Source organism: Thamnophis sirtalis, unplaced genomic scaffold (genome assembly GCF_051295495.1).
Source record: "Thamnophis sirtalis isolate CommonGarterSnake01/CBP01778 unplaced genomic scaffold, rThaSir2_p1.2 scaffold_6, whole genome shotgun sequence".
Lineage (NCBI taxonomy): Eukaryota > Metazoa > Chordata > Lepidosauria > Squamata > Natricidae > Thamnophis > Thamnophis sirtalis.
In genome coordinates this window covers 127,079,823-127,107,810 of record NW_028261386.1, presented here as the reverse complement: position 1 = coordinate 127,107,810, position 27,988 = coordinate 127,079,823, and the positions used below count along the sequence as shown (strand labels likewise).

Genomic DNA, 27,988 nt, shown 5'->3' with positions numbered 1-27,988 from the left:
TCTAAGCACTGCGCTACTGTGGCAAACCGCTTTTTATTTATTTATTTATTTATTAGACTTATATACCGCTCCATAGGGCTTTCAGTCCTCTCTAAGCGGTTTACAGAGTCAGCATATCGCCCCCACAGTCTGGGTCCTCATTTCACCCACCTCGGAAGGATGGAAGGCTGAGTCGATCTTGAGCCGGTGAGATTTGAACCGCTGAGCTGCAGATCACAGTCAGCTGAAGTGGCCTGCAGTACTGCACCCTAACCACTGCGCCACCTTGCTTCCAGTAAGCTGCTGATTTAGACCAAGAGTATGCAACTTTGGTTGTTTGAACTCTGACATCTCTAAAAAAATGACTTAAATCTGCTAGCGTTTTTCTGGCAAGAAACACATTACTAGTAGACAGACTCACCATCATAGCAATAACCGTGCACGCAAGGGTTGGAACTGCATTCATTGATGTTGATCTCACAGCGTGGTCCTTCAAAGCCTTTTATGCACTGGCACTGAAATCCAAGAGGAAAGGCAGTTAAGTCTGGCTCTTGTAGACACGCAGCTCCATTTTCACAGGGATTACCACCTTCACAGGGTTTGAATTCACAGTTGGAACCTGGAAATAAAAGGAACAAAAAAAGCCACCACATTAAGTTATGTAACTGTTTAGCTAAAGCACCACGACAAAAATGTGTTCTAATTCTGTAAAACTTGTTTGTAGGGACGGGGGTTGTTGTACATGTATGGGTGTAAGCTGGCATTTCTCTGCTTTTTCAACCCCAGAATTAAAACATGATCATGATTCCTTTTCCAAAGAACTGTGTGATTTCATAATGAAAATCTACAGTCCCCAATCAAACAGTATTTTTTTTAAATTATATGTATTGTTTTCTGTGACTTCTTTAGCCATCATATCGAACTAGTTCATGCTATGGGAGGGGGAAAAAAGTCAAAACATTTCTTGTGGATAAATAAAACAAGTCCACACAGAAAGATGACACATTTCCTCATGAATGCTGTGACTACTGTATTTAGCAAAACAATTTTAATAGGGAAAAAATATTACCAATCCAAATTCTGGATATTTATTCTATGTCATTATATTCAGGTCAGAAAGATTTTCTTCTTATTCTGATTTTTTTAAGGCTGTATCTAAAAGGGATGCTGTGGCTCAGTGGCTAAAACGCTGAGCTTGTCGACCAGAAGGTCGGCAGTTCAGCAGTTCGAATCCCTAGCGCCACGTAATGGAGCGAGCTCCCATTACTTGTCCCAACTTCTGCCAACCTAGCAGTTTGAAAGCACGTAAAAATGCAGGTAGAAAAATAGGGACCACCTTTGGTGGGAAGAAAACAATGTTCCGTGTGCCTTCAGTGTTTAGTCATGCTGGCCACATGACTACGGAGACGTCTTCGGACAGCGCTGGCTTTTCGGCTTTGAAATGGAGATGAGCACCGCCCTCTAGAGTCAGGAACGACTAGCACATATGTGCAAGGGGAACCTTTACCTTTACCTTTACCTATACTACAAACTTAACACGTTTCAGTACAATTGTGTGTTTCCCCCATGGATCCTTGTCCCCATAGTTTTATGAAGGTACATGCCATTTGTTAGATGCTTTTGTAGTCCAAGAACAGAGTTTTCAGGATTTGTAGCGTGAAATACCTGATGGATTGTAATCCTCTATCCATACCTGAGAGAACAACTCTTTGATACAACTGGATTTCCCCCCTCCCCCCCGGATATGATACTATTGTACTGTTTAAGATCCATATTCTAAAGAACAGCCTTAAGATTTTTATAAATACGTATATTTTTTCAATGTTTTATGAAAAGTCTCTATAAAATGTACAGTTGTTCAGTGTAATGAACATGGATATTTGTGTAAAAAAATTATTATCTGTTAATGAGACAAGGAACCAATAGCTTAGCCCATTTAAAGTGGCAGGCAGATTGCACTGACTTCTAAACACCTTTAGGAAATCAAAATACTATACAACATGACACCTTTAAGTTGTCTTTTAATTACAAAAGTGATGCAAAATTGAAGAAAACATAAAAAGACAGGCATAACATGTCAGACTATAGCAGTTAGTTTCCTTTTTAAAGCAATGTCCATATGCAAGAAATAGAATATTTCTATTTTTCTTTACAGATAGGAGCCTCACTTTATTTCTTCCAAACAACCCAGATATAAATCGTATCATTTAAATGAGAAGCATAAGTACCATCAATCTATACAACTATCTCTTTGGAATTCACTGCAATGTATTAACTTGCTATTAAAGTTGCCTATATTTGACACTTTTTTTTTTCATTTAATCAAAGCTTGCACATGATTCCTCCTCCCCCCCCACACGCTGTTTCTCATTTTATGATTTTGACTGATTATTTACTAATCTTTAGTCTCTTTATAATTTTAGGAAACATGCCCTGTTTTGAAAATATTCTGAAAGGCTAACTGACTGTCCAATGTGTAGGGATGGCAGAGGCATATTTAGGTAGTACAACTATCACTGATAATATGAGCATAGTTTTCATAGATTTCTATTTATGATATTCACCTGCTGATGTAGTCCAGACACTACTACTTGACTTCAAGAGAAACTGGATGATTTATGGAGTACACAATCTTTTTATCCTGTTTCCTCTTCTCTTGAAGTAGAGAATCCACACTCCATAATTCCCCACATGAACAGGCATAAATCTAATTTTTTTCCCCCCATACTCCAATATAATACAGGACTGTGAGGTAATGATCACATGTTGACTTTGTAACACAGTTTTACTGATATTTCCAATGATAAATAGATACTGTTTGAGGGTGCATTTCTTTTTTTATTAATTTTTTTATTTTTAATAATTTATTTTATTTTATCAATTTCATATATACATTCACAATTATATGATCTCATAACTGTTATTAATAATATGTATTTATAACAATTTTTCCCTACTGTTGACAATATACTTGAAGATTGCTTTCTTAACATCCCATAGATCCATCTTATCTTACAACGGTCCTACTTCTTCTTCCCTCCCTCTTTCCTTCCCTCCTTTCTTCTCTCCTACTCCCCTTCCTTCCCTCCCTCCTTCCATCCTTTCTTTTCTCCTCTCCTTCCTTTCCCCCTTCCTTTCCTCCTTTCCTCCTTCCTTCCCCCTTCCTTCTCTCCTACATTCCCTCCTTCCTTCCCTCCATCCTTCCCTCCTTTCTTCCCTCCTTACTTCCCTCCTTTCTTCTTCCCATTCTTCCCCTCTTTCCTACTCTTACATTCCCTCCCATTCTTCCTCTGCCTTTCCCTTTCTCCTATTCCTCTCCTTTCTCCTTTCCTTCCTATCTTTCCTTCTACTCCTCCCTCCATCCACTCTAACTGTTGTTGTGTTTACATATGTGCATTTCTATGTCACCAGATTCAACTCAGTCATAAGCAGACTTCAGCTGAAATACAGCCTTCAAAACCACTAGGAAAAGAGAGGCAGCCTCTCTGATAGATTGGAATCACAGCCACCTCAAATGATTTGTGACAGCAAGCAATCGTGTTAGTAAAATAACTACAGTTTCCTTCTAACTGCTCATTTTCTAGGCAGCGTTAATTCAGAGATTGCCATATATAAATAAAATCTTTCAGCTGACATCCAGACACTGGCATTTATACGATAATAAATTTTTTAAAAGGTTACTGTCCTTTGTGGGAATCTATAAGGGGACCATTGACCATTTCAAAGGCTGCTCAATAGGGATTATATTATATTGCTTCGATTTTTCTGTTGTTCTTTATTAGCATTACCAGAATTGCAACCCAGCTTGTGGCAGCCAAGATCCAACAACTGATTTTACTGCGTTTTGTCAATAGCACTCATTTTTTTTCCCCATGGAGGCTACAGCTTTTGGAATCCCTAAGAAGCACAAAAATGTATTGCCCCAAGTCCAAAAATTTTGGAACCTCTTCTGTAGGTGTGGCCTGCTTTCCGGGTCCACTGGTGGAACCTCTTCTAACCGGTTCAATAGATTTGACGAACCAGTTCTACAGAATAGGTGCGATCTGGTAGGAACCCACCTCTGCGCCAAGTACTGGAGGATTCCTCCAATGGTGTATAGCAGTTGGTAAAATCTTCGAATTCCGCTTTGGAATCTGACATCCCCGTCTTCAAAACTATGGGCCTTTAATTTTCAAAACACATTTTTATTTATATATATATATACATACATATATACATATATATATACATACATACATACATACATATATACATATATACATATATACATATATACATATATACATATACATATACATATACATATACATACATACATACATACATACATACATACATACATACATACATACATACATACATACATACATACATACATACATACATATATATATATATATATATATATATATATATATATATATATATATATATATTTGATGCTTTTTAAAAATTGTTTGCACCCCATCCTCCTTCTGCTGATCTTTTGACTCCAATAAAGGTGTGCTTTGATTTGGCATATTAACTTTAAAAAAATCAAATTCCAATGCAGCAAAAGATGTTATGACAGGTGATGAATACCGTCTTGACTAATAGAAAGCTATTTTCCCTTCTCTGTAACGGAGCAAGATTCCTCTTGCTGAATGTGCTTTGCACATGTATGAAGTCATTATGACCATCTACGAGGTATCTCCTCGTTCACAGGCTTCTAATTAAACCTTTTTGCACAGAATGCACTAGCATTGATTTGCCTACAGAAAAGCTCAAACCTTTAAGAAAAGGTTTGCTGGCCATGTTTATTTTATCATCCCTTAGTGGGAGGATGGGATTTAAGAGCCGAGGTGGCGCAGTGGTTAGGGTGCAGTACTGCAGGCCACTTCAGCTGACTGTTATCTGCAGTTCAGCGGTTCTAATCTCACCGGCTCAAGGTTGACTCAGCCTTCCATCCTTCCGAGGTGGGTAAAATGAGGACCCGGATTGTTGTTGGGGGCGATATGCTGACTCTGTAAACCGCTTAGAGAGGGCTGAAAGCCCTATGAAGCGGTATATAAGTCTAACTGCTATTGCTATTGCTATTTGTGTGTTTCTAATTAATATAGATGTATTATTTAACTTTCAGAAAAGACATAAAAGCTGGCTATAAATTCAACGGTACTTTTTCCTGCATTTCAGGGTCTCGCACACCTCAACAAAAAAAAATAACGTTTTTTCTCCATTCAATTGTTTACAGTTCTCAGAGACTGCCTAGACAGTTCCCTGCAGTTTTCCTGGCAAGATTTTCCAGAAGTGGTTTGCCATTTTCTCCTTCCTAGGCCCAAGATCCCGAGCTGACTTTGTGCCTAAGGCAGGACTGGAACTCACAATCTAGAACTAGAACTCAGTCTCCCAGTTTCTAGCCTGAAGTTTTAACCACTTTGCCAAAGTGACTTTCAAAGCCACATTAGAGTTTTATTTGTTTCAAAGGCATTTGAAATAGGGTTTATTTCAAAATAGCTTAGGTTTTCAATATAGTCAAATCCTAGAGTTACCAGAAGTCAATACAATTGAGTGGAGGGTTATGTTAATCATTAGTTAAGGGTTGGCAAGCAGCCTTTTCTGACCGGATTAAGCAACATGTCATATGCAATAAGATATATGAACTGATGATATGTGTACCAAGTTTAGGTTTATTCGATTTATATGCCGCCCTTCTCCCAAGGACTCAGGGCGGCGTACAACATTAAAAGAAGCACATAATACAAAAGTTAAAAAGAAATTAAATAGGATATCCCAAACCCAATTAAAATTGACAATGACATTGTTTTTTTTTTAAAAAAAGAATTAAAATTAACAGTAATCAATAATTTGTTTTGTTCAGGCCAGGCTGGCTTGCTGGAAAAGCCAACTTTTTAGGGCGTGTCAGAAGGACCGGAGGTCGGGAATTATACGAAGCTCCGGGGGCAACTCATTCCAGAGGTTTTGATGGTTTACTTTGATGACATTACTGATTACAACTACCTATAAACTCCAATTAAAAGTTAGTAAACTGTTCTGACCCCTCTCGTTCCACACCAAAGCACACTCCCAGCCAAAGATAAGTTACGGCATTTAATTAACAGACAAACAGGTCCTTGGCAGCAACCCAGCACAGACAAGCTTGGGCAACAATAAACACAGATAAGGCTTGGCAGCAATCCAGCCTGCCAAGCTCATAACAATGTTCTCCAACAGTCATTCCTGCGTTGACTTCTGCAAGAGAGGTGTGTGCACAAGTAGTCTTTTTATAGTCTGGAGAGGAGCCTAATGACCACAAGCTGAGTGCAATTACCTACTGTAACTGCACAACTGTTCCTGACGCCTATTACCTCTTCGGTGCCGTGCATCCAGGAACAACTCACTACTGGCATCCAGCTCACTCTCCCTTGTCTCCTCCTCACTGGTCCAAGGCTCAGGCACCTCCTGGTGGCCAACCAGCCTCTCTGCATCCTGCTCGGAGCCGGAACCCTGTCCAGAGTGTGTGTTGGTGTGGGACAAGGGGGGTCAGAACACACTTGCATGGAAATTTCTTCAGGAAAGGAAATCACTGCACCTGAAATGAGATAATGTCAACTCCTATCTCCTCTACTCCAACTGTGCCTAGTTCCATAATTTCTACTGCCACTGTTTACAATGTCTTTAGCAAGGGAACGATGTTAACATGAATAAAAATGAGCAAAACTAAACTACATGCTGTAGCGTTTGAAATATTCTTAGATTTAGTTAATCAAGGTTCTACTTTTCTATTCTGCACTTTTTCAAACATGTGGGTGCATGCTTACATTAAAACATAAAGAGTGTCAGCAGACTGTATGCCTAAAATGTGTAATTTCACTTCACAAGGAATTAATAAAATATCAGCTTAAGTGCATGGAGAACAATGAATGTTCTCAATTTGGCTTACAAAAAGCATAGAACATCAAAATAGTTGAGCTGATGGTTGGATAAATTTCACAAATCAAAATGCATCTGTCATGATCCCAACTAAGGAACCCAATCAAATCAGAATTCTGAGGCTATGGTCTTCCTCTAAGAACTTCTTTATTGGGTACATCATATCAGCATGATCAAATGAAAATCCAACGCTAAATGTTTCCCATTGTTTCAGTATAATTAAAATAGGGAACAACTCCCTCCCCAAAGTCACAGGCCAATTAGATTAATTGCCGGGCTCTTCAGGCACTCCTTCCTCTATCTGCCACCTGTAGAGATGACCTTGGTTTCCATGAGAAAGTTCTGTGTTTTGTCTAGCACCGCATTTCATCCTCCTTCCCCCTTCCCCCTCTGTGTGGCAACTGAGGAATAGAAAAGTGGATTTTGCCAGCTTCAATTCAAAGTTGACAGCACTCTTCCATACCTGCATGGTATGTTAATCATATGTACATGTGTTGATGTCATAAAAATTTTCTTGGCTTTCTTAAGAGAAAGTAGCATTTAAAATCACATCCAGTAGATCCTTCCTCCAGTAGCCATATTTAGGGCTTAAAGTGGCAGGATATATGAATCATTACTGTATGATTTAAAAAACAGCATCAATTTCAATAACAGCTTTTTTTTCTTGCTTCACTTCATCATATTTGGTAAACAATATTTGTATCACCATGTTAGGCACTTTCTCTATGTTCCTGTCACTGCATTTCTAATATCCAAGCTAAAAGGCTGTTCAAGGTTACTCTGCATCAGCTCAAGGTCTTCCTGAATAAATTAAATGAAAATGATTGTGTAGGATTTACAGTGCCACCATTAAAAAAATCTTGCAAGATCTCAGCTAATGCAATATGCAGCTGAGAGTTAAAATGATCAAATAAGGTTTGGTTTGTATAATAAGTATTTTACTTTTCCCCGTGAGAGATTTTTCAGCTTCTTTTGGTAAACGACTGAAATTATTTTAATTTACCCCATAAAAGAAATCTACACAGCAATTTATGGTCAACCTCAAAGCTTAGAATGGCTTTTAAGTAATGAATTGGTAACATCACATTCCAGAAAACAACAGGAAACCCGTCAAATACCTAAGATAAATTTTCATTGGTTTCATTTATTTTTGTCTATCAAATTAAGTACCTTGGTAATTTTCTTTCATTATGTTGGTTAAGGTTGACATATGTTGCACTGTACATTAGCTAGAATCTAAGTGATAGCAGTGATGGCACATATGAGGCACTCCCAAAGATAGGGAAGAAGTGATATTCTCAGCAATATCAATGTACTGTTCAAGTTTTTGTCCCACTAGGTTATAGAGTTCCCTTGTTCCCTGAAATGAAATTATGCAAATATTAGAGTTGGCCGAGCAATCCTCCTTTATATTTTTCGTTCACACTGGCACAGTGCTAGTGCTTTGGCTGTAAAATTCTTCCCTTAATCCTAAGGATTGCTTTGTCCACGAAGTAAAATAGTTTGCAATAAGGCTGATGAAGTTTTAAGCTCTCTCTAACATGAATTGCTTTGAATTCCAAAACAATATCATCAAGGAATTTATAAATATCACCTCACAAGCTTTGGCTGTTCCCCTAGAACCCTTTCATAGTTGCTCCTACATCGTGTGTTTAAGATTAATAACTACATGACTACGTTAAGTGTATTTAATGTGGCGGTATTTTGCTTCCAATTTAGTTAAGAAAAAGTGTTTTGGAACGCTTCCATTTGGGAGAATGGCTACAACATATATTTTTGGCTCATTAAAGCAATGGTGTCAGTTTCCAGGACTGATTACTCATCTATAGCAGAAGCTCATAATAGAATTACCTTAACAAAATACTTAATTCAGTGAAAGAAGGAGAAAATCTGGACTATACCTTGCTTTTCATGACTTAAGTTTTAACAATTAATCTAGTCGGTATAAGATGCTTTGGAACGGATGTTTTCATTAAACATTCTGTTTGTTGGTTTCCACAGATTTATCAAACATCCCAGTCTTCCCTGCAGAGGTGGGTTCCTACCAGTTCGCACCTATTCGGTAGAACCGGTTCGTCAAATCTACCGAACCGGTTAGAAGAGGTTCCACCAGTGGACCCGGAAAGCAGGCCACACCTACAGAAGAGGTTCCAAATTTTTTTGAAACCCACCACTGGTCCTTGGATATGATTATTCTACACTATCATGCTCACATTTATAAAAATCAATGCCTTTCTCAAAGGTAAGGATGACTACTGCATTTGTGGTGCAATCAGAACATTGCGTGTGTTGAAGTTGTTTTAACGCAAACCAAAGATGCCTTTGAAAAAACAAGTTTACATCCTATTCTTATGCATGCCAGTGCTGTGTGTGAGGTAATTTAAGATGGTTCTGACAAGTGTTATCGGCATCTTCATATCCGGTCACATAGGTGGCAAGCCACTCCCATCTGGTCACATGGGTGGCAAGCCACCCCCATAAAGGAGGCCACACCCACAGAGTAGGTTCGAACAATTTTTGAAACCCACCACTGCTTCCCTGCCACCCATGTTCTCCCCCCCCAAGTAATAGTGGCAGGGAAAACAGCAGTTAGCAACTTCAAAATACATTGCAGAGAATCATAAGTAAAGAACCTCAGGCAAGCCATGCAAACATGCTTAATGCAAATAAGAAACACACTTTGACAGCATGCTGAAAAAATAAAAATTGTATGCCATACCTGAATAAAGTTCTGAAAAGAACAGAAATGCATTCATTTATTTGCCAGAAAAAACAAATCTTAACCTTATTTCTTTATAAAGAATCATGTCCACAGTATTTTAATGATCAAATAATGATCTGAAAAGAGTATTACATAGGTACTACATTGTATTGTTTTTGTAAAGGTAATTAAGTCTACAGTTACGTACATTTCTGTCTATGTATCTGGAAAGCACTGTTGATTTTAAAAGATGATTTACAATATGGGAATAAAGAAGACTTCATTCACATAGTGCGCAGCAATCACAACAAAACTCAGACTTACTTTTCCAACATGTATAGCAGGAGTGCATTGAGGATATAAACTCAACATATGCCTGCATCTTTGTCCATGCAAAAAAAATATGAACATTAATCTAGAATTGTTATGTTCCCAATTATCCTTGAATTATTTTTCTTTCTTCTCCCTTCCTTTCTTTTCTCGCTCTCTCTTTCTTCCATCCTCTCTTTTTATAGTGATATCGTTTTCTTTGGCTAAAAGTATATCAGGGTGTATTTCAGTCATAACTGAGGCCAAACTCCCAGTCAATAAAGACCAAACCAGAGGTGGGTTCCTACTAGTTCGTACTTATTCGGTAGAACCGGTTCGTCAAATCTACCGAACCAGTTAGAAAAGGTTCCACCAGTGGACCTGGAAAGCAGGCCACACCTACAGAAGAGGTTCCAAATTTTTTTGAAACCCACCACTGAGCCACTCCCACTCGGTCACATGGCCAGCAAGCCACTCCCACCTGGTCACATGGCCAGCAAGCCACTCCCACCCTGTCACATGGCTGGCAAGCCACTCCCACAAAGGAGGCCACACTCACAGACTAGGTTCCAAAAATTTTTGAAACCCACCACTGGACCAAACAGAATACAACCATCTAAAAATATTAATTTTTTAAAAAAGATGATTCACATATTACTTGTATGAACAAAATCCAAGAAATTTTAAGAACCTAATACAGAAGAAGCAGGAGAACTTCCTAAATTTTAGATTCTTCTTATGGTGTCTGGAATCCATATTAGTTCCCATAGATATTTCACTTCTCTTTCTTTGTATTTTTCCACCCCACTTTACTCTGTGCAGGTTGTAATAACCAAAATAATGATCATGGGGGAAAAAATCCAAATGCTTATGAGCAGATTTTGGTATCTATGTTTAACCAAGCCACATTTCAGCGGCATTTAAGTATTTTTTATGCAATAGGAGACTTTATGTAAATTGTACGGCTCAGCCAGAGATTCAACTGGAAATCACAGCTTTTATATTTCAGCAGAATCCCATATTTCAGAAATATTAGATGCAACCCTTCAAGAAGACACATTAGAAAACATATAGCTTGAGAATCGTGACTGTGGAAAGCATTCAAGAGCATGTTTGAAAAGGTAAGGGCATAAGTAAAGGGCCTGTCCTGGAACTATTGAGGCAGAAGTAGCAATAGCAATAGCAGTTAGACTTATATACCGCTTCATAGGGCTTTCAGCCCTCTCTAAGCGGTTTACAGATTCAGCAAATTGCCCCCACAGTCTGGGTCCTCATTTTACCCACCTCGGAAGGATGGAAGGCTGAGTCAACCTTTGAGCCGGTGAGATTAGAACCGCTGAACTGCAGATAACAGTCAGCTGAAGTGGCCTGCAGTGCTGCACCCTAACCACTGCGCCATCTCGGCTCTCCAGAATGTTTGGCAACACCTCTTCATGGGCTTCCCCAGTTTCTTCGCTTTGCCAGGAGTCCAGTCCAAGTGAAAGCACTGCCTGTATATATTCACGCATTTGCAGACCAGCTGGGAAAGCCTCTGAAGCATCAGCACAGACCCTTCAAGGGGACTCAGCTTCTTCCATACTTCGATCACGGGTGCTTTCCAAAATGGCTCTCCAAAAACGTTTCTCAGGCCCTCTGACAACTAATTCAGAATTTATTCAATTGCCTGTACTCCTTCTTGCCACTTTTATAAGTGTTTAAGGCAGGGGTGGGTTCCTGCCCGTTCTTACCTCTTCTATAGAAGAGGTTCCACAAATCTACCGTGCCATTTAGAACCGGTTCCAGCTCCCTCTCCCCCACCCGTCTGCACCACGCTTGCTCCGCCCACTGCTCTCTGATTGCCTGGCTCACCAATCACCCCACCCGCCTCTAAGAGTCCTATCTAAACCTTACAGTCTTAAAGCTGTCAAGTTTGAACACCCCTGGGGATTTTTTTCTAAAGGGTTAGGGGTGCAAGGGTCTTGTAACTTGACTGCTTTAAGACTTACACACTTCAATGCCAGAGTTTCTGAGCCAACATGACTGGAGGAGAAATTGTGGGAGTTGAAGTCCACAATTCTTAAAGCTGTCAAGTTTGAACATCTCTGGGTTTTTTTTTTTCTAAAGGGTTAGGGGTGCAAGGGTCTTGTAACTTGACAGCTTTAAGACTTGCGTGCTTCAAATGCCAGAGTTTCTGAGCCAACATTTTGGTTGCTAAGCAAGAACATTGTTAAGTGAGTTTCACCACATTCTAGAAGTTGACCACGCCCACCCGGTCACATGACTGCCAAGCCACTCCCACTTGGTCACATGGCTGGCAAGCCACTCCCACAAAGCAGGCCACACCTACAGAAGAGGTTCTAAAAAAATTTGAAACCCACCATTGGTTTAAGGAATGCGCTTTGCTTTTTAGTTATTTATTGACTTTTTCTTTTAATGACAGTCCTGGTTGTTGTTGTTCAGGTGCTAAGTGGTGTCGAACTCTTCTCCACCCCATGAATCATAGCGCAACATGGCCCCTGTTCTCCATTGTCTCCTGGAGTCTGTGTAGCTGACACTATCTAACCATCTCATCCAGATAGCTAACTGAAAAATCAGTAAGAAAAACAGAAGTGTTCCCGCAGTCACATTAGTGAGATGGGCAGCCATGTAACTTGCCTAAAAACTGTATATAAATTAAGAAAAACTGCAGTCAACAAAAATAATTTCTGCTTGAATTCTTACTGCTGTGTATTTGAGGACCTGCATTTCTGGGGTTCTAGAAGTATATTTTTGTTATACTTGTTACATTTATTTGCCACCTATTTCACTCATTCTTTTGATTTCTTCCTTGTTATTGTTGTAAGCCACCTAGTTACTTCTAGGTATGAAATGAAAAGAATGTAAACAAAACAGAAGTAAAACGATAGTATAAAATAAACAAATAATAAATGAGCCTCAGCCTGGAGGAAAATCTTAATCAGTTTTGAATTTGGAAAAAAATTAAAGTGAGTAAGGTAATGTAAAAGGTAAAGAATTTATGTTATCGTAAAGCAGAAGGTTTCAATAATTCTGGGAATGAAACTGATATGGAGGAAGGCTTAGAAAATATACTTATGTGAGCAGTCCTAAAGCTATTATTGAAGACAGAAGAAAATGATTCGAAGGAGAAAGTGGGAAGAGAGAGAATAATCCAAGGTGAATGGCTTACTTCAAGTGTAAGGAAGGCTAATTACCCACAAAGGAAATACCTGAAAAAGCTGCACAGCTCAATTAGGTAATCATTGGAAAGGAAAAAATGTGGTAATCACTTTTTTTTTCTTTTTTGCTCACAAAATTATAAAAAAAAGTGCTTTATCAACCCATCCTTTTAAAGGTCATTTCCCCCTCTCAAAAAAGACAAACTGTAGTTATAAGATACTTTGGAACAGGAAGTCATAGGGATTTCTGGTTTTAAAAAAAAGATTCTGTATGGGTTCTAAAGTCTGTAAAATATGATTTCAGTAGAACTGAATAAATTCAAAATTTGTGTCAGTACAAAAATATTTACAGAGGGGGGAAAATTCTCCTAAACACCTAGTATGATTTTGGAGGTAGCAGAAGAGAAGACCCTCCTTTCTTCGAGTTTTTTTTTTTTTTCCCTTCTCAATTTTTCTATACCACATATAGTATAAACTTGGCATTTGGCAGGGATTTCCCATGCTAATGCTAACTTGATCCCACTTTTCTCCCCGCAGAGATTCGGACCCTCACCTCTCTCCAGGCCTTCCGAAAAGCCGTCAAAACCTGGCTTTGCCGGCAGGCCTGGGGTTGATGAGTTCCCCTCCCCTCTCGACCTGTGTGGTTGTGTGATTCTTGGCTATTTTAACTACTTGTATTGTGTTCTATGTTCCCCTTTTCCCCTTTTGAGTTGTTCGCCGCCCTGAGTCCCTCCCGGAGAAGGGCGGCATACAAATAAAATAAATCTAAATCTAATCTTAGTTTCTTCAAGATTAGCCAATGTTGGTTAGGTGGTATCAACTGGAATGAGGGTTATGCATACTTGACGGCTATGGAGCATTAACCGATTTCAAAGAGGAGACAGGAATAGAAAGAAGATAAAAAATGAATGGAACATGAGTGCTAACACTAGTAACAGACCTCACTTCTTCTTAAGTGCAAATTGTTTGTATGCAAACATCACACTAGGTTTGAACAAGAGAACAAACAATGGACTATAATAGAAATATATATGTATTTTTAATGCGGTAGGATGAAGTCTACCCTCACACTCTCTTACTTCTTAAGAAGAAGTATGCATTCAAAAATATAGATATTCCTATTAAATATGCTTCTAGTTGCTTTGGACAGGAAAAACCAAAGACTACTTTGAAAATATGGGCCAACATTCTATTAAGAAAAGGGAATTCCAAATTTTTAAAAAATTAACATTTTTCAGTGATATTCAGCACAAGAATCACAGCAATGGAAAAATGAATTGAATACCCAGTTTTATACCCATATATCTGTGAAATTCTCAGTGCTTCCCAAGGAAAGCCTCCTATATTTTGCCTATTATTAAAGTACTGGTCGTAGTTTTTATGGTGAATGAATACAAAACACTAAATTGAATGCAGAATAATATAGTGGCAATTAAGTGTTTGAGAACTGAAATGTGTTTGAGTATTAGTAGCTCGGGTTGGTTTCAGCTCTGAGCTTGACAGTTTGGTTGCAATTGTTTTGTCACCATTTGAGGAGACATCATCAGTATGTTTTGAATTGTGCTCGTTTTGTTTGAGAACTTTTTTTAATTTTAAAGGCATGATGCTAAAGTAAGTGATTGGTTGCCATAATGTTTTTAAAAGACTTTTTAAAAAAAGAATTGGTTAAAAAATGCATTGAAACATGTTAACAAAACATAATCTTGAGATAGCTGAGTCTAAATTCACTCCTCCTTGGATCAGAATAAAATAATTATGATTTCCCCCTGTGAATCCACACGTGGCATTCAACTCTTATTTTGTGTTTGCTATATTTGTTAACTAATAATGGAAGCAAGAGGTAAGGAGAGGTGGGTGGGAGGGAGAGAAGGAGAAGGAGAGGAGGGAGGAAGAGAGAAAAAGAGAAGGAGAGAGGGTAGGAAGGAGAAGACAGAGGGTAGGAGTAGGGGAAGGAAAAAGGGGAAGGAGAGGAGGAAGGAAGGAAGTAGAGAAGGAAAGGAGGGAGAAAAGAAAAGAAAGAGAAAATAAGGTGGTGTCATAGCAGGTGTGAAGGTTGGTAAACAATACATTCCAAATTATACCTTATATCCTTTTAAATGGAATAATAATAATATAAGAATGGCAAAGAAAAAGAATAACTATGTAAATGTATACCTATAACTGTATGTAAGAGAATAAATGACAGTAAAAATATAAAGCACAATATAGGTAAATAATACTTGATCATAAATAGCTATGTATAAATAATAGCAATAGCAATAGCAGTTAGACTTATATACCGCTTCATAGGACTTTCAGCCCTCTCTAAGCGGTTTACAGAGTCAGCATATTGCCCCCAATAATCCGGGTCCTCATTTCACCCACCTCGGAAGGATGGAAGGCTGAGTCAACCTTGAGCCAGTGAGATTAGAACCGCTGAATTGCAGATAACAGTCAGCTGAAGTGGCCTGCAGTACTGCACCCTAACCACTGCGCCACCTCGGCTCTGATAAATAAAGAAATGTATATAAAAATGGACAATGAATAACGAGATTATGAACGCAAGATAGAAATGTATAGAAGGGAAAACACTAACTGCAAAGAAACCGATTCGGAACTGCTGTACGATATACGATGGAACTGATTGTTCCTATGTTGTTTTTAAGTTATGTGGTTATTTTTGTTAATGTGTTAATGTGTTCTGTTGATGTGCTTATGTGTATAAAATAAAATAAAATTAAAAAAAAAAAATAATGGAAGCAAATCTTTCAGCGGATGAATAAACAAAGTTAAATTCACATTAGTCGCAGCCTAAGTGATAATTGGCTAGTCACTTTTGAAGCTTGCATTGAGAAAATCACACCCTAATAATTCTCCTTGGGAGAGTGAAATCAGTTCAGACAGGAGGCAGAAATGCTTTCTAAAGTTAATTTTGTTTACCTTCCCTTCTCCATTGGTGTTCATTACCTTTAAATGGAGCCGCACACTGGCAGGAGTAATTACCGAGCTGGTCAAGGCAGGTGCCTCCATTCTTGCAGGGGAAAGAAGCACACTCATCTAGATCACTTTCACAGTGCACACCTTTGAAAAGATAATTGAAGAGCCAGCAATTTAATAAGACAGGCAGGTGCCAAATTATAATTGTTCCATTTGTACCTCGAGATTCAAGTCCATCTTGTTTGGAGAAATCAATCTAAATCACAGAAATAAGGTCCTTACATACATTACAATCAGAGGCTTTCCCCCCCCCTTTCATCACCTCTAAGCTTTCCTGCCTCCGAATTACACTCCTTATTTCTATAAGAAGCATGTCTCTATAGCAATAGCAATAGCAGTTATACTTATATACCGCTTCATAGGGCCTTCAGCCCTCTCTAAGCGGTTTACAGAGTCAGCATATCGCCCCCACAGTCTGGGTCCTCATTTCACCCATCTCGGAAGGATGGAAGGCTGAGTCAACCTTGAGCCGGTGAGATTTGAACCGCCGAACTGCAGATAGCAGTCAGCTGAAGTGGCCTGCAATACTGCACCCTAACCACTGCGCCACCTCGGCTCTTCTATCTATACCAGATAGGTATATTTCATTACTTTTTGGGATATCCTTAAATTTATTATCATGTTGCAGTGTTTTTTTTTTCCTAATATGCAGCACAAAAATATCTATGCATTTTATATGCATTGCTCTGAATAAGTTGCATTGACAGAGTCAAGTTTCATCAATTTATTGTTTATCCAAACTGTTTTCCATTATGCAGTTTTTCTTTTCCCAGTCTGTTCACAAGTAGGTGCATTTTTCATCTCCCCTTTCCAATTGTACAGATTTAACTGGAAATCTGCATTGCAAAACTGGAAAAGTATAAATATTAATATAAGTGTTTTCAGTCAGTATATCAGCTCCATAAGTGAAAGTGCAGTTATACAGCATGCAAATTGGCTGAAAAACTCATCCATCCCTAACTACATTTATCTAAACATCATTTTCCATGTTCAAGAATATGGCAAGAAAATTTTGTAACTGTGATGAGTAAGGGAATTACTTCCCAGTACACCCAGCTAAAAGACAGAACATTTCAATCATCAAGTGGGCCAGAATATATATTTTTCAATATGTAGGACCACAACTTGTATAATTTAGGCTTTTCTAATGAGCATTTCAGAGTACTTCAATCAGTTATTTGGGAGGCAAAAGAAGCATGATCAAAACTTGCTGAAAATATATAACAAGCTCGTTTTTTAATAGCAAACTATGAAGATTGTCCCAGAGGCAAAAAGAAAGTCAAAACAATAGTAGGTCTTCTAGCTTTTCAGGAAGAGAATGTTGCAGTTGGCCATCATGGGAGAATTTGAAGAGTTATTTTAATTTATTATCTTCTCTATGGAATATGGTGACTTTTTAACTTTAACTTTCATGTTAAACTCATTAACAAGACAAAAATGAAAGATTTATTTCATTTATTTATTTCTGCGGGACCGCCTCCTGCCACATACCTCCCAATGACCCATAAGATCTCACAGGCTGGGCCTCCTCCGGGTACCGTCAACCGGGCAATGCCGGTTGGTGACTACTCGGGGGAGGTCTTTCTCTGTAGCTGCCCTGGCCCTGTGGAATGATCTACCCACAGAGATCCGGACCCTTCCCACTCTCTCGGCCTTCTGGAAAGCCATTAAAACCTGGCTGTTCCGGCAGGCCTGGGGCTGTTGACCCCAGAATACGGTCCAGCCGCACTTAGAATGGAGTGCATGTTGTGTTGTATTTTAAACCTATCTTTTCTTTCCTTGTATTTTATTTTTTGATTTATTTTTGTATTGTAAGCCACCCGGAGTCCTACGGGATTGGGCGGCATATTGGACTCCGGGTGGCTTACAATACAAAAATAAATCAAAAAATAAAATACAAGGAAAGACTTGCAAACTTGCAAACTTATTTGAAAGATTTGTTTATTATTTGTACACTGATGCAATCTTATGCAATCAGCAACTCCAAAGAGAAATACGGTAAAATAAAAAGGTATAAAAATAAGACAAATAAAGTTCAAATGCAACATATGCATATGCATTAGGCCTCTAAAACCCTCTGGGAAAGCCCAGCTTTGAGCTTTTTCTTGCAGGCAAACAATGATGGCAACAGATGCTACAGCAAAAGTTGGAATCAAATCTCCCATTTCCTTTCTCTGTTTTTCTTGCGAATTCTGCTGGCAACAATGCAGAAAAAGGAAGATCACAGTAAGCCTATCAGATGAAGTATCTAACAGGGCATTATGAGTTGTGGGGAATGTTTCTAGGACCTTCTGTATCTGAAGTTAATTGTACTTGTGCAAAGCAAACTTAATTCTTAAAATTTTGTCCTATCTTAGACTTTCTGTATCATAGATTTATGTTTAATAATTAATTTATGATAACAACTAAAGGGATTGATAAAATATTTGGAACTTTGTACTTAAATCCTTTGGAAGTTTTGAAGAAACTTTTGTTTATAACTTGCTACATGCTACAATGATAACTCCATGATACTTAGGCCTTTGATTAGAACAAAAACTATCAGAAAAGATCCAGTCTGAAGACTATGACATTCAATGAATACACAATCATCATATAGAGCCGAGGTGGCGCAGTGGTTAGGGTGCAGTACTGCAGGCCACTTCAGCTGACTGTTATCTGCAGTTCAGCGGTTCTAATCTCACCAGCTCAAGGTTGATTCAGCCTTCCATCCTTCCGAGGTGGGTGAAATGAGGACCCAGACTGTGGGGGCGATATGCTGACTCTGTAAACCGTAAACTATGAAGCGGTATATAAGTCTAACTGCTATTGCTATTGCTATGTAACTACATGCTACATAGTGCAAATATTTACATGAATTTTGTCTCTTACATCCTAACTCTGGCTACAGCAATCACAAGATGTATAGTTTGGAATTATTTGAGGGTGCAGACATCAAAGATCAAGAACAAGCACAAGTAAGCAGAAATTATTTAAGCAGGTTATATGTTAAGGAAATTTGGATGTATAGGTAGTTTAGAAAGCTGAAAAATCATGGTGGAAGACATTGTGAGTCTAGAAATTCAAATACTTAACCTACAAAGTTTAACCGCAATGTTGTTTTGGAATGGTACAACCCAGATGCATAAAAATGTTCTTTTCTGATTTGTAAAAAGAGATGCCATATAAGCCATAGGCTCCATTTAAAGAATTCTTTTTAAGTACATTCTAAATCTTAAACCTCACCACACCCAGTGAGTAGGTTTTGAGGTATTGCTTTTATTATTTTCTCCACTGGAGAATCATTACTGGATAAAAATTACATCTCAGTGCTTTGCAAAATAAGATGGATTTCTTCCTTTGTCCACAAGCAGTTTATGTGGGAAATTTTAAGATCCTTTGATCCTTTACTGCTATATTTGTATAACCAACCTGGTCATGCGTTATAAAATAACAACAAAATAATTTTATTAACAGGAGATACACAAAAGAGAAGTGAAAGAACACGTTATGATTATAGGCCAGAAAATATTTAAAAACTTTTCCATGTATGATTAACTTTACATAAAGTTTATAATAACCCAGTTTGCTGAGGATGCAAATAAACATTAAATTATGGCATATAAAGTGTAACCCAAGCATGCCCAAAATGAATAACCGTGTGATCGTCCTTCGAGACAGGAAAGGATTCATGCCACTTACCAGCAAAGCCAGATAAGCAGATACAGCTATATCCATTGATAAGATCTGTACAGGTTCCATTATGGATACAAGGGTTGGAGTAACATTCATTTGTATTGATTTCACAAAGTGTACCTAAATAGCAATTGGAGAGGGAGAAAAAGGCAATACCTTACAGAAGCCAAACATTTGATTAAGAGTATAGTTGTACTTGGCATGCTTGTGTAAAGTAACTCACTGTTGAGAACATTCTGTCACTAGTACGATTATAAGTTCAACCTGTCTCACTAAAGCATTCTGGAGACACTTTATTATTTGAGCTGTTACACTGATGTGCTAAGAGGACAAAAAAAGAAAAAAGAAAAGTAGACTTCAGGGACACTGAACTGAGTCTCAAGATTTACAGCGGCCAATTTCTGTATCAATTTGCATCAATAAAGAATTGACATTGAAATATAATAGAATGCATTTGCAGAGACAAACCTTCCTTCTGGTTTTGTTAAAGGCAGCAAATAAATTCTCACCAAAGGGGGTGGGGACAAAAATTTAGATGTGAAAACACATTATCTTATTTACAGAAATTTCCTCCCTAATGTGCCTTAAGGAATGTTTTTTTGGATAGATTTTTTTAAAAGAATATAATACTTTATTGGCACAATTTGATTGAAAAGATTCCCAGCTTTTCTTGCTTCAGTTACTATCACTTTAGCCCCATTAATTTTTTTGTCCTTCATTCTTTAAGCTCACAGCTGCTTAAAGTTAGTGTTCAAAGAAATATAGAAACAAATATTTCTCATGATGTGAAGAGAGGGTATTGTGTTCATTAGCTGCATTCCTGCAATTCAACCCACATAATAGACTCAGCAGAAGTGCTTGCAGTCAGTATGAAGGTGAATGTATAAAAATGTATGTTGGATTTTTCTATGGCAAAGAAAAAGCTAGATTAAATCAGAATTATCTCTCATGTGGAGTAATTCTATTTGCAAGCACTTGGGTGATACTGAATCCACAATCATTATAGGGGAATATACTGTATCTCTTGCATGTAACTGAGTGGAGAAGAGTCTCATTAAAAAGGGGACGCTGATTTTCAGCTGCTTTCTTTCTAGGCTCCTCTTCCACCACCTCGCCTCTTTCCCCACATCTAAAGCAGATTCAGCGGAGAAACATTTACTTGATCAAAGCAACAACAACACAAAACCCTTCTAGCCACAGAAGAACTTAGATCGGATCCAATCAGAGGTGGGTTCCTACCAGTTTGCACCTATTCGGTAGAACTGGTTCGTCAAATCTACCGAACCGGTTAGAAGAGGTTCCACCAGTGGACCAGGAAAGCAGGCCACACCTACAGAAGAGGTTCCAAAATTCTTTGAAACCCACCACTGGTCCTTGGATATGATTATTCTACACTATCATGCTCCTATTTATAAAACTCAGTGCCTCTGTGAAAGGTAAGGATGATGACTGCGTTTGTGGTGCAATCAGAACATTCCGTGTGTTGAAGTTGTTTTAATGCAAACCAAAGATGCCTTTGAAAAAACAAGTTTACATCATATTCTTATGCATGCCAGTGCTGTGTGTGAGGTAAGTTAAGGTGGTTCTGACAAGTGTCGTCGGCATCTTCATATCCGGTCACATGGGCAGCAAGCCACTCCCACAAAGGAGGCCACACCCACAGAGTAGGTTCGAACAATTTTTGAAACCCACCACTGGATCCAATCCAATGAATTAAGACCAATATTATTTATTTCAAGATAAGTTAGCTAAACATATCTCCTAATTTAAAGTTGATTGACACTTTTTTTTTCAGGATAAAAATGGAAATGATTTATTGAACTAGTACCCAGGAAAGTATTGTCTATTTTTAAGATAGAAAGGAATAAAATGCTGCTTGGATACAATTGTAGCTTAGAGCAAGATTGAGACAAGGACTTGTAACCAGTAATTATTATGGTTCATAAACAAGTATAGGATACAGTTACTGGACACTATTGCATTTTAAAGATTGGCGATTGGTGTAGGTTGATCTTTTAAAATTTGTACCTTTATTTCTTTTTTGTTACCTTCAAATCCACTAGAACACAGGCAGTTGAAAGCATTAAGCTGATTGATGCACGTAGCCCCATTGCGACATGGATCACTTAGGCACTCATTCACTTCTATGTCACAGTTCACACCTGCCAGAAAGTGAAGGATTTTGTTCATGCGAAACACAATTGTGCAGAGCAGTTAAAAAAAAAACAACAAGTGCAGTTAAGAACAACAAAGTTGGGAAGAGCAAGGGAAAGAAAGTACTGTAGCATTAGGAGTTTCAGCCTTAGGAGATATTTTCCAGTCAGAAAGTCATAATTTGGATTTGGATTTATTAAATTTATAGGCCGCCCAATCCCAAAGGACTCCGGGCGGCTTACAGAAAATAAAATTTTAAAAGAAAGGTTAAAAAACAAACAAGAAAAAGCAGATTAAAAGAAACACATCATGCACCCAGTCTCATCGGGGCTGGACCTCGGTCGAGAGGTCAACAGCCCCAGGCGTGCCAGAATAGCCAGGTTTTGATAGCTTTTCGGAAGGCCATGAGAGTGGGTAGGGTCTGGATCTCTGGGGGTAGTTCATTACATAGGGCCGGAGCGGCCCTTCCCTGAAGCACCGCCAGCCGACATTGTCTAGCTGATGGCACCTGGAGAAGGCTCACCCTGTGCGATCTTATTGGGCGTAGGGAGGTGTGCAGCAGAAGACGGTCTCGTAGATTTCTCTGCTGGTAAGATTCAGGTGACACCAGTCAACCTGGACACAGAAGCCACCATTTGAGTTCAATCAGAGTGGTCCGCTTCTCCACCCACCCACAAATTTGCACCCATGTGCAGTCCCCATAGTCTCAGAAACAGGTGTTGTGGGCTGCCAGCACCTGCCAGAATTGGACAGTGAGGAGGTTGGGAAGGAATATGGGCTAGTCCTGTGGGTTTGGGAAAGCTCAGACGAGGATCTCTACATCGGAAGCAGAGAGGGAGTTAGATAGCGAGGCAGAAGAACAGCTGGACCCTATTTCCAGTGTGCGCATGCTCAAGCTGCCAGAAGACAATTGAGAAAGCAGTGTTGACTTAAGAATAAAGCCACACCTTGGAGATGATTGGCACCTCCCATAGGAAACAAAAGAGGAATGAATGGGGAGCGAGCTTTTGCAAGAGACAATTTGTTAATTTGGTCGTGTCAAGAGTAGAAAGTTCTGTTTTTGACCTCCCATAGACCGATCAGATCTCACAGGTTAGATCTCCTCCGGATTCCATCCGCCAGCCAATGTCGGCTGCCGACCCCCCGGGGGAGAGCCTTCTCTGTTGCAGCTCCAGCCCTCTGGAATGATCTCCCTGTCGAGATCCGGACCCTTACGACCCTCCCGGCTTTCCGCAAAGCCACCAAGTCCTGGCTGCTCCAGCAAGCCGGGGGGCCTGTGAAACATCCAGCCCCGTGGAAATTGTGAATGTTGCGGTTTTGTTTTTAAAGTGTTGTCTTTGTCTAGTCTTCCCTCTTCCCTTGTCTATTGTGAGCCGCCCGGAGTCCTTCGGGAGTGGGCGGCATACAAGACAAATAAATACAAATACAAATACAAATACTATAAGAGACTCTGTGCCAAGTTTTGCTTTTCCCTGTGTTTGGAAACTAGTTATCTGGCAGTGCTCCAAACAAGATAAGGTACATGTGGATAAATATTCCTCTGAAAGATTGTTTGCTAAGCCTTGCTGACTGTGAATGAAAGGAATTCACAGTCGTGTAAATAAAAGAGGTTTTGTCGGGACCAAGGCTTTGCTTCTTGCTTTCTAAGGAGGCCTGGGTCAGAACAACAGGCACATTAATGCACAAGACAAGCCAGTGCAAAGTTGCCCTAGCTACATCTGCCACATGCAGGATGATTTGAGCAAGAGGATCCTCAAAATATGCACCAGTTCTGACTGCTGTACTCATGAATGGAAAAGCAAGAGAACTGGGGGTGTTTAAAATGCACATCCGGTCAGTCTTGCCATGGTTGAACTCAAACCTGTTCTCCTCTATCCAACTGGTTGAGAATTAAAAGCTGCTAAGAGGACTTGGAAATATACGTTGCATCAATGTGTTTGATTATATTTAAATTCAAGCATACCTATAAAACCAGGTGCACAGAAACAGCTATAGCCATCCGAGTCTTCCTGACAGATGCTGCTAGTTCCACAGGGCTGGGAGATACAACTATCGTTCTTTGATTCACAGAGTTCACCCAGAAAACCTATTTACAGTAAAAGCAAATGTAAATGTATATTAAAAGACTGCAAAAAAGAGGATATTGTCCAGCAAGCTAAAAAAACAAAACAAAACAAAAAGTCAGTGGTATTATATTTACAAATTTTAAACTAAACTAGTTTATGTTTTTCACTGGGTTTTTTCCCCACTCACATATATACCACCCTGTATTGTCAACGCTGGAGGGAAGATATGATCAGTTTTGGGTACAAATATCAGTAGTTGATCAATGTGCTGCAAACTGATCTTGAATATATGGGGAATACAATTACTCCAGTGGTGGGTTTCAAAAAAAATTGGAACCTCTTCTGTAGGTGTGGCCTACTTTCCGGGTCCACTGGTGGAACCTCTTCTAACTGGTTCGGTAGATTTGATGAACCGGTTCTACTGAACCGGTGCGAACCGGTAGGAACCCACCTCTGCATTACTCATAGCGTCCTGAGAACCATAATTTATGTGAAGGATGTTGGTCCATGCAAAAATATAGTGCTATCCCAATGGCACTGTTCCAGTTCTATGCTCATTTAGCCTTTGCTGCAAGTTCTGTCTTATAGGAAGAACTCCTCAGTCTATAGATTGTGATCGTTTAGTTATATACACCTTTAGGATGAAAAGTTCACTAGTTCTTTATCCATTAATGCCTGATGAATTCCTACTCCCTTGGTGAGTGGGTAGCAGAGGTGGGTTCCTACCAGTTCGCACCGGTTCGGTAGAACAGGTTCGTCAAATCTACCGAACCGGTTAGAAGAGGTTCCACCAGTGGACCTGGAAAGCAGGTCACACCTACAGAAGAGGTTCCAAATTTTTTTGAAACCCACCACTGGTGGGTAGCTGTGTACATTGAAATCAAGTAAGTACAAGAATGAAATAGGCTGATACGTATGTTCTCTAGTTGTGACTTCATGAAGCAAGCCCCACTCCTCCGTAATTGCATCACAATGTTACAAGCAGGTAGAGGGAAAGTATTCACATAACAACATAATGGCATTTTTATTCATCGCCTTATTATTTTTGTCCTACCTCATTGCCCACTGACATCTATGATAGTTAACAAGCAAGCAAAGTCATTTGCTGATATTACATTTGGCCTTAACCATTAAATTTAATCTTTAGCTGTATACACTTAATCTTACGTCTAAATCCTTTCCATTCTAGTGTACTTATATATTTATCTATTCCATTCTGAAACAATAGCAATAGTAGTTAGACTTATATACCACTTCATAGTGCTTTCAGCCCTCTCTAAGCGGTTTACAGACTCAGCATATTGCCCCCAACAATCCGGGTCCTCATTTTACCCACCTTGGAAGGATGGAAGGCTGAGTCAACCTTGAGCAGGTGAGATTTGAACAGCCAAACTGCCGAACTAGCAGTCAGCTGAAGTAGCCTGCAGTACTGCACTCTAACCACTGTGCCACCTCGGCTCTTCATTTTCCTAGCCCCCTTTTCCTACATTCAATTGTTGCAAAAGATGCAAAATTCAACAAAGAAATCTGGATAGTAACCGGGCTGTTTTCAGCATACTTGCCATTATCTCAGATTGTTTGAAAAAGGAAATACCTACTGCAGAAATTTGAGGCTACTATGTGCAATTCTACCCCATCCCTCCCAAAAAATAAAATATGAAATATTTTTCTTCATAGCTATAAATAAAAGGTGAGAATAATGACATATAAGATAAATGAAACCCATCATTTAGAAATAATTACAAGAGAATAAAACCTAAACCTAAACCTATACAGTGGAACCTCCGATTATGACCGTAATCTCTTTCAGGATTTAGGTCGTAACCCAATTTGGTTGTGACCGGAAACTGCACATGCGCATACAAAAAAAATGGTGTGGAAGGGGAAATCAGCATGGCAGGAAAAACTGCTGCAGCTGTGTTTGATCGCCATTCGAGTATTTGTTCGTGACCAGATGCAACAAAATTGTGAACTTTTTGGTCAGCACCCGATTTGGTCATGGTCAGAAGCGTTTGTGACCTGAAGTTCTACTGAATTTAATAAATAGACACTTAAAATCATAGCCACCAAACTCTATTGTACACGGCTGGTTGACTTCAAAATGGACAGGGACCAATATGATACAAAAATATTTGTAATATAACCATATCCTACAACCATTGTATGTGGTTCAGTATGTAAAATATGAAAACCGTGAGATACAGAAAACACCTAAACTCTACCATTATCAACAGAACATTATAATATTAAAACTCTAAGATCTCTATATAAAGGTTCTTAATATTGAAGGAAAGACTATAACTTGTAAATTGAAAACAGAATAGAATATAAAATTGAATAGTATAAACACAATTTTAAATGGTTAAGTGTTCTGACACCCCTCGTCCTACACCAAATCACGCTGAGACAAAGATACTGCAAGGATTTATTACACACACAGACAGGACCTTGGCAGCAAGCCAGCACAGACAAGGCATTGGCAGCAATCCAGCTTGCCAAGCTAGCCACGAAAGTTCTCCAACTTTAGTGAATACGTTGACTCCTGCAAAAGGGTGTGTGCACAATCATTCCTTTTATAGTCTTGAGAGGACCCTAATTACCACCAGGTGAGTGCAATTATCTCATGTAACTGCGCAACTGTTCCTTACGCCTATTAGCTCTTTGGTGCCGGGCATCCAGGAACAACTCCCTTGTCTCCTCCCCACTGCTCCAATGCATGACATCCGGATCACACTCCCTTTTCTCCTCCCCACTGCTCCAAGGCTCAGGCGCCTCCTGGTGGCCAACCAGCCTCTCTGCGCCCTGCTCGGAGTCGGAACCCTGTCCAGGATCCACCACATCCTCCAGAGCTGACTCATAGGGCTCCTCACTGTCAGAGTCTGGTGGCAGTTCCAACAGCTCCTGCTGGGCCACAACAGTTAAGTAAGTAAGGTAAGTGAGATAAGGCTCTAATACTTCACATACTTTACCTGTATTGCAATTCTGTGTTCTTTGTAAAAGAAGCCAAGTGCCTACATATGCTTCCAATGATGGCCTGAGTGTTGTTTTGGTCCAGGGACATGATAGTCCTATCTTCCTGGTGCATTGCTGTGTGTGTTAGCCATTCCTGAACAAATGACTGCTCTGATAGGAAACTCATTTGGATGCAAACAATTTCCTATGTTTCTACATGAAATAAAGTTTATTCAGGAAACCAATCACAGTTCTTTGGATCACCATACTTAAGGGAAGACCTATTTACCCTCAACCAGGGGTACAATGACTATTGTTGGCATTTAATGATACCACAGTTTTGAAACCAGGCAAAGATCGATTAGCATCAGATGCTTTATTTGCAGAATGTTTGTAACCTCTTCAGGTTAGGTCAGTCAAAAAACAGGCACAACAGAGATTGCAGGAATGATATTTCTATTATAAGGTCACTAGGAGTTGACAATGGCACATATTTGATTTCCCCCATTCCCAAAAAAGGTAGAATAACTGAATCTTAAAAGCGTATCCAACTTTCTTCCTATTCCATCTTACACTAAACAAAACCAAGATGATCTTATTTGAGGGTTTTTTCCCCCTCTCCCATTCATCTGTTTTTTTTCTGACTGAGTAATCTGAAGAATCAGCAAAATAAGAAAAGATGAAGTGACACAGTGGAATCTAACGAAAAATTGCCTGAACCAGAAGCTTTGAAAATAATTGGCCCCACTTGAGCCTTCATAGACTTTCCCTTAAACCTAGACCTTCTTTTTTGACGAGGTGAGGAGAAAGATTCTCTGCCTTCAGTGAATTTGGAAATCACTATTCCTATTACAGGACTTTCATATTCTTTTTTTGCATCCATAATAATTGATCTTCGGTCCCTGAATTCGACCTGCTTCTTCTCAGATGTAGCATAAAAGCAAAGGCAGACACAGGTAGAACCTGGAAATATTCTTGTTTCCTATCTGTGGTATGTCACTTTTCTATGGTGACTGAATAATGCAGAGTGAAGTCTTTATCATTAGTAAGTATGCTCATTTGTAAGTCAGTTATACTGAATAAAAAGCAGTCTGTCATCCAGAAAATGAATG

General features: G+C 39.1%; 1 protein-coding gene across 1 annotated transcript in view; it reads right to left on the bottom strand.

Annotated features, from left to right (window-relative positions):
* The window catches only part of LOC148045211 (uncharacterized), a 278,032-nt gene that overhangs the window by 567 nt on the left and 249,477 nt on the right, over positions 1-27,988 (bottom strand). Inside the window, exons 14-16 of the mRNA XM_087719049.1 lie at positions 23,822-23,944; positions 21,753-21,866; positions 401-598 (exon numbers count right to left, since the gene is read on the bottom strand). Coding sequence (XP_087575175.1) covers positions 401-598; positions 21,753-21,866; positions 23,822-23,944 — 435 coding nt within the window. The remainder of the gene's footprint in view (positions 1-400; positions 599-21,752; positions 21,867-23,821; positions 23,945-27,988) is intronic.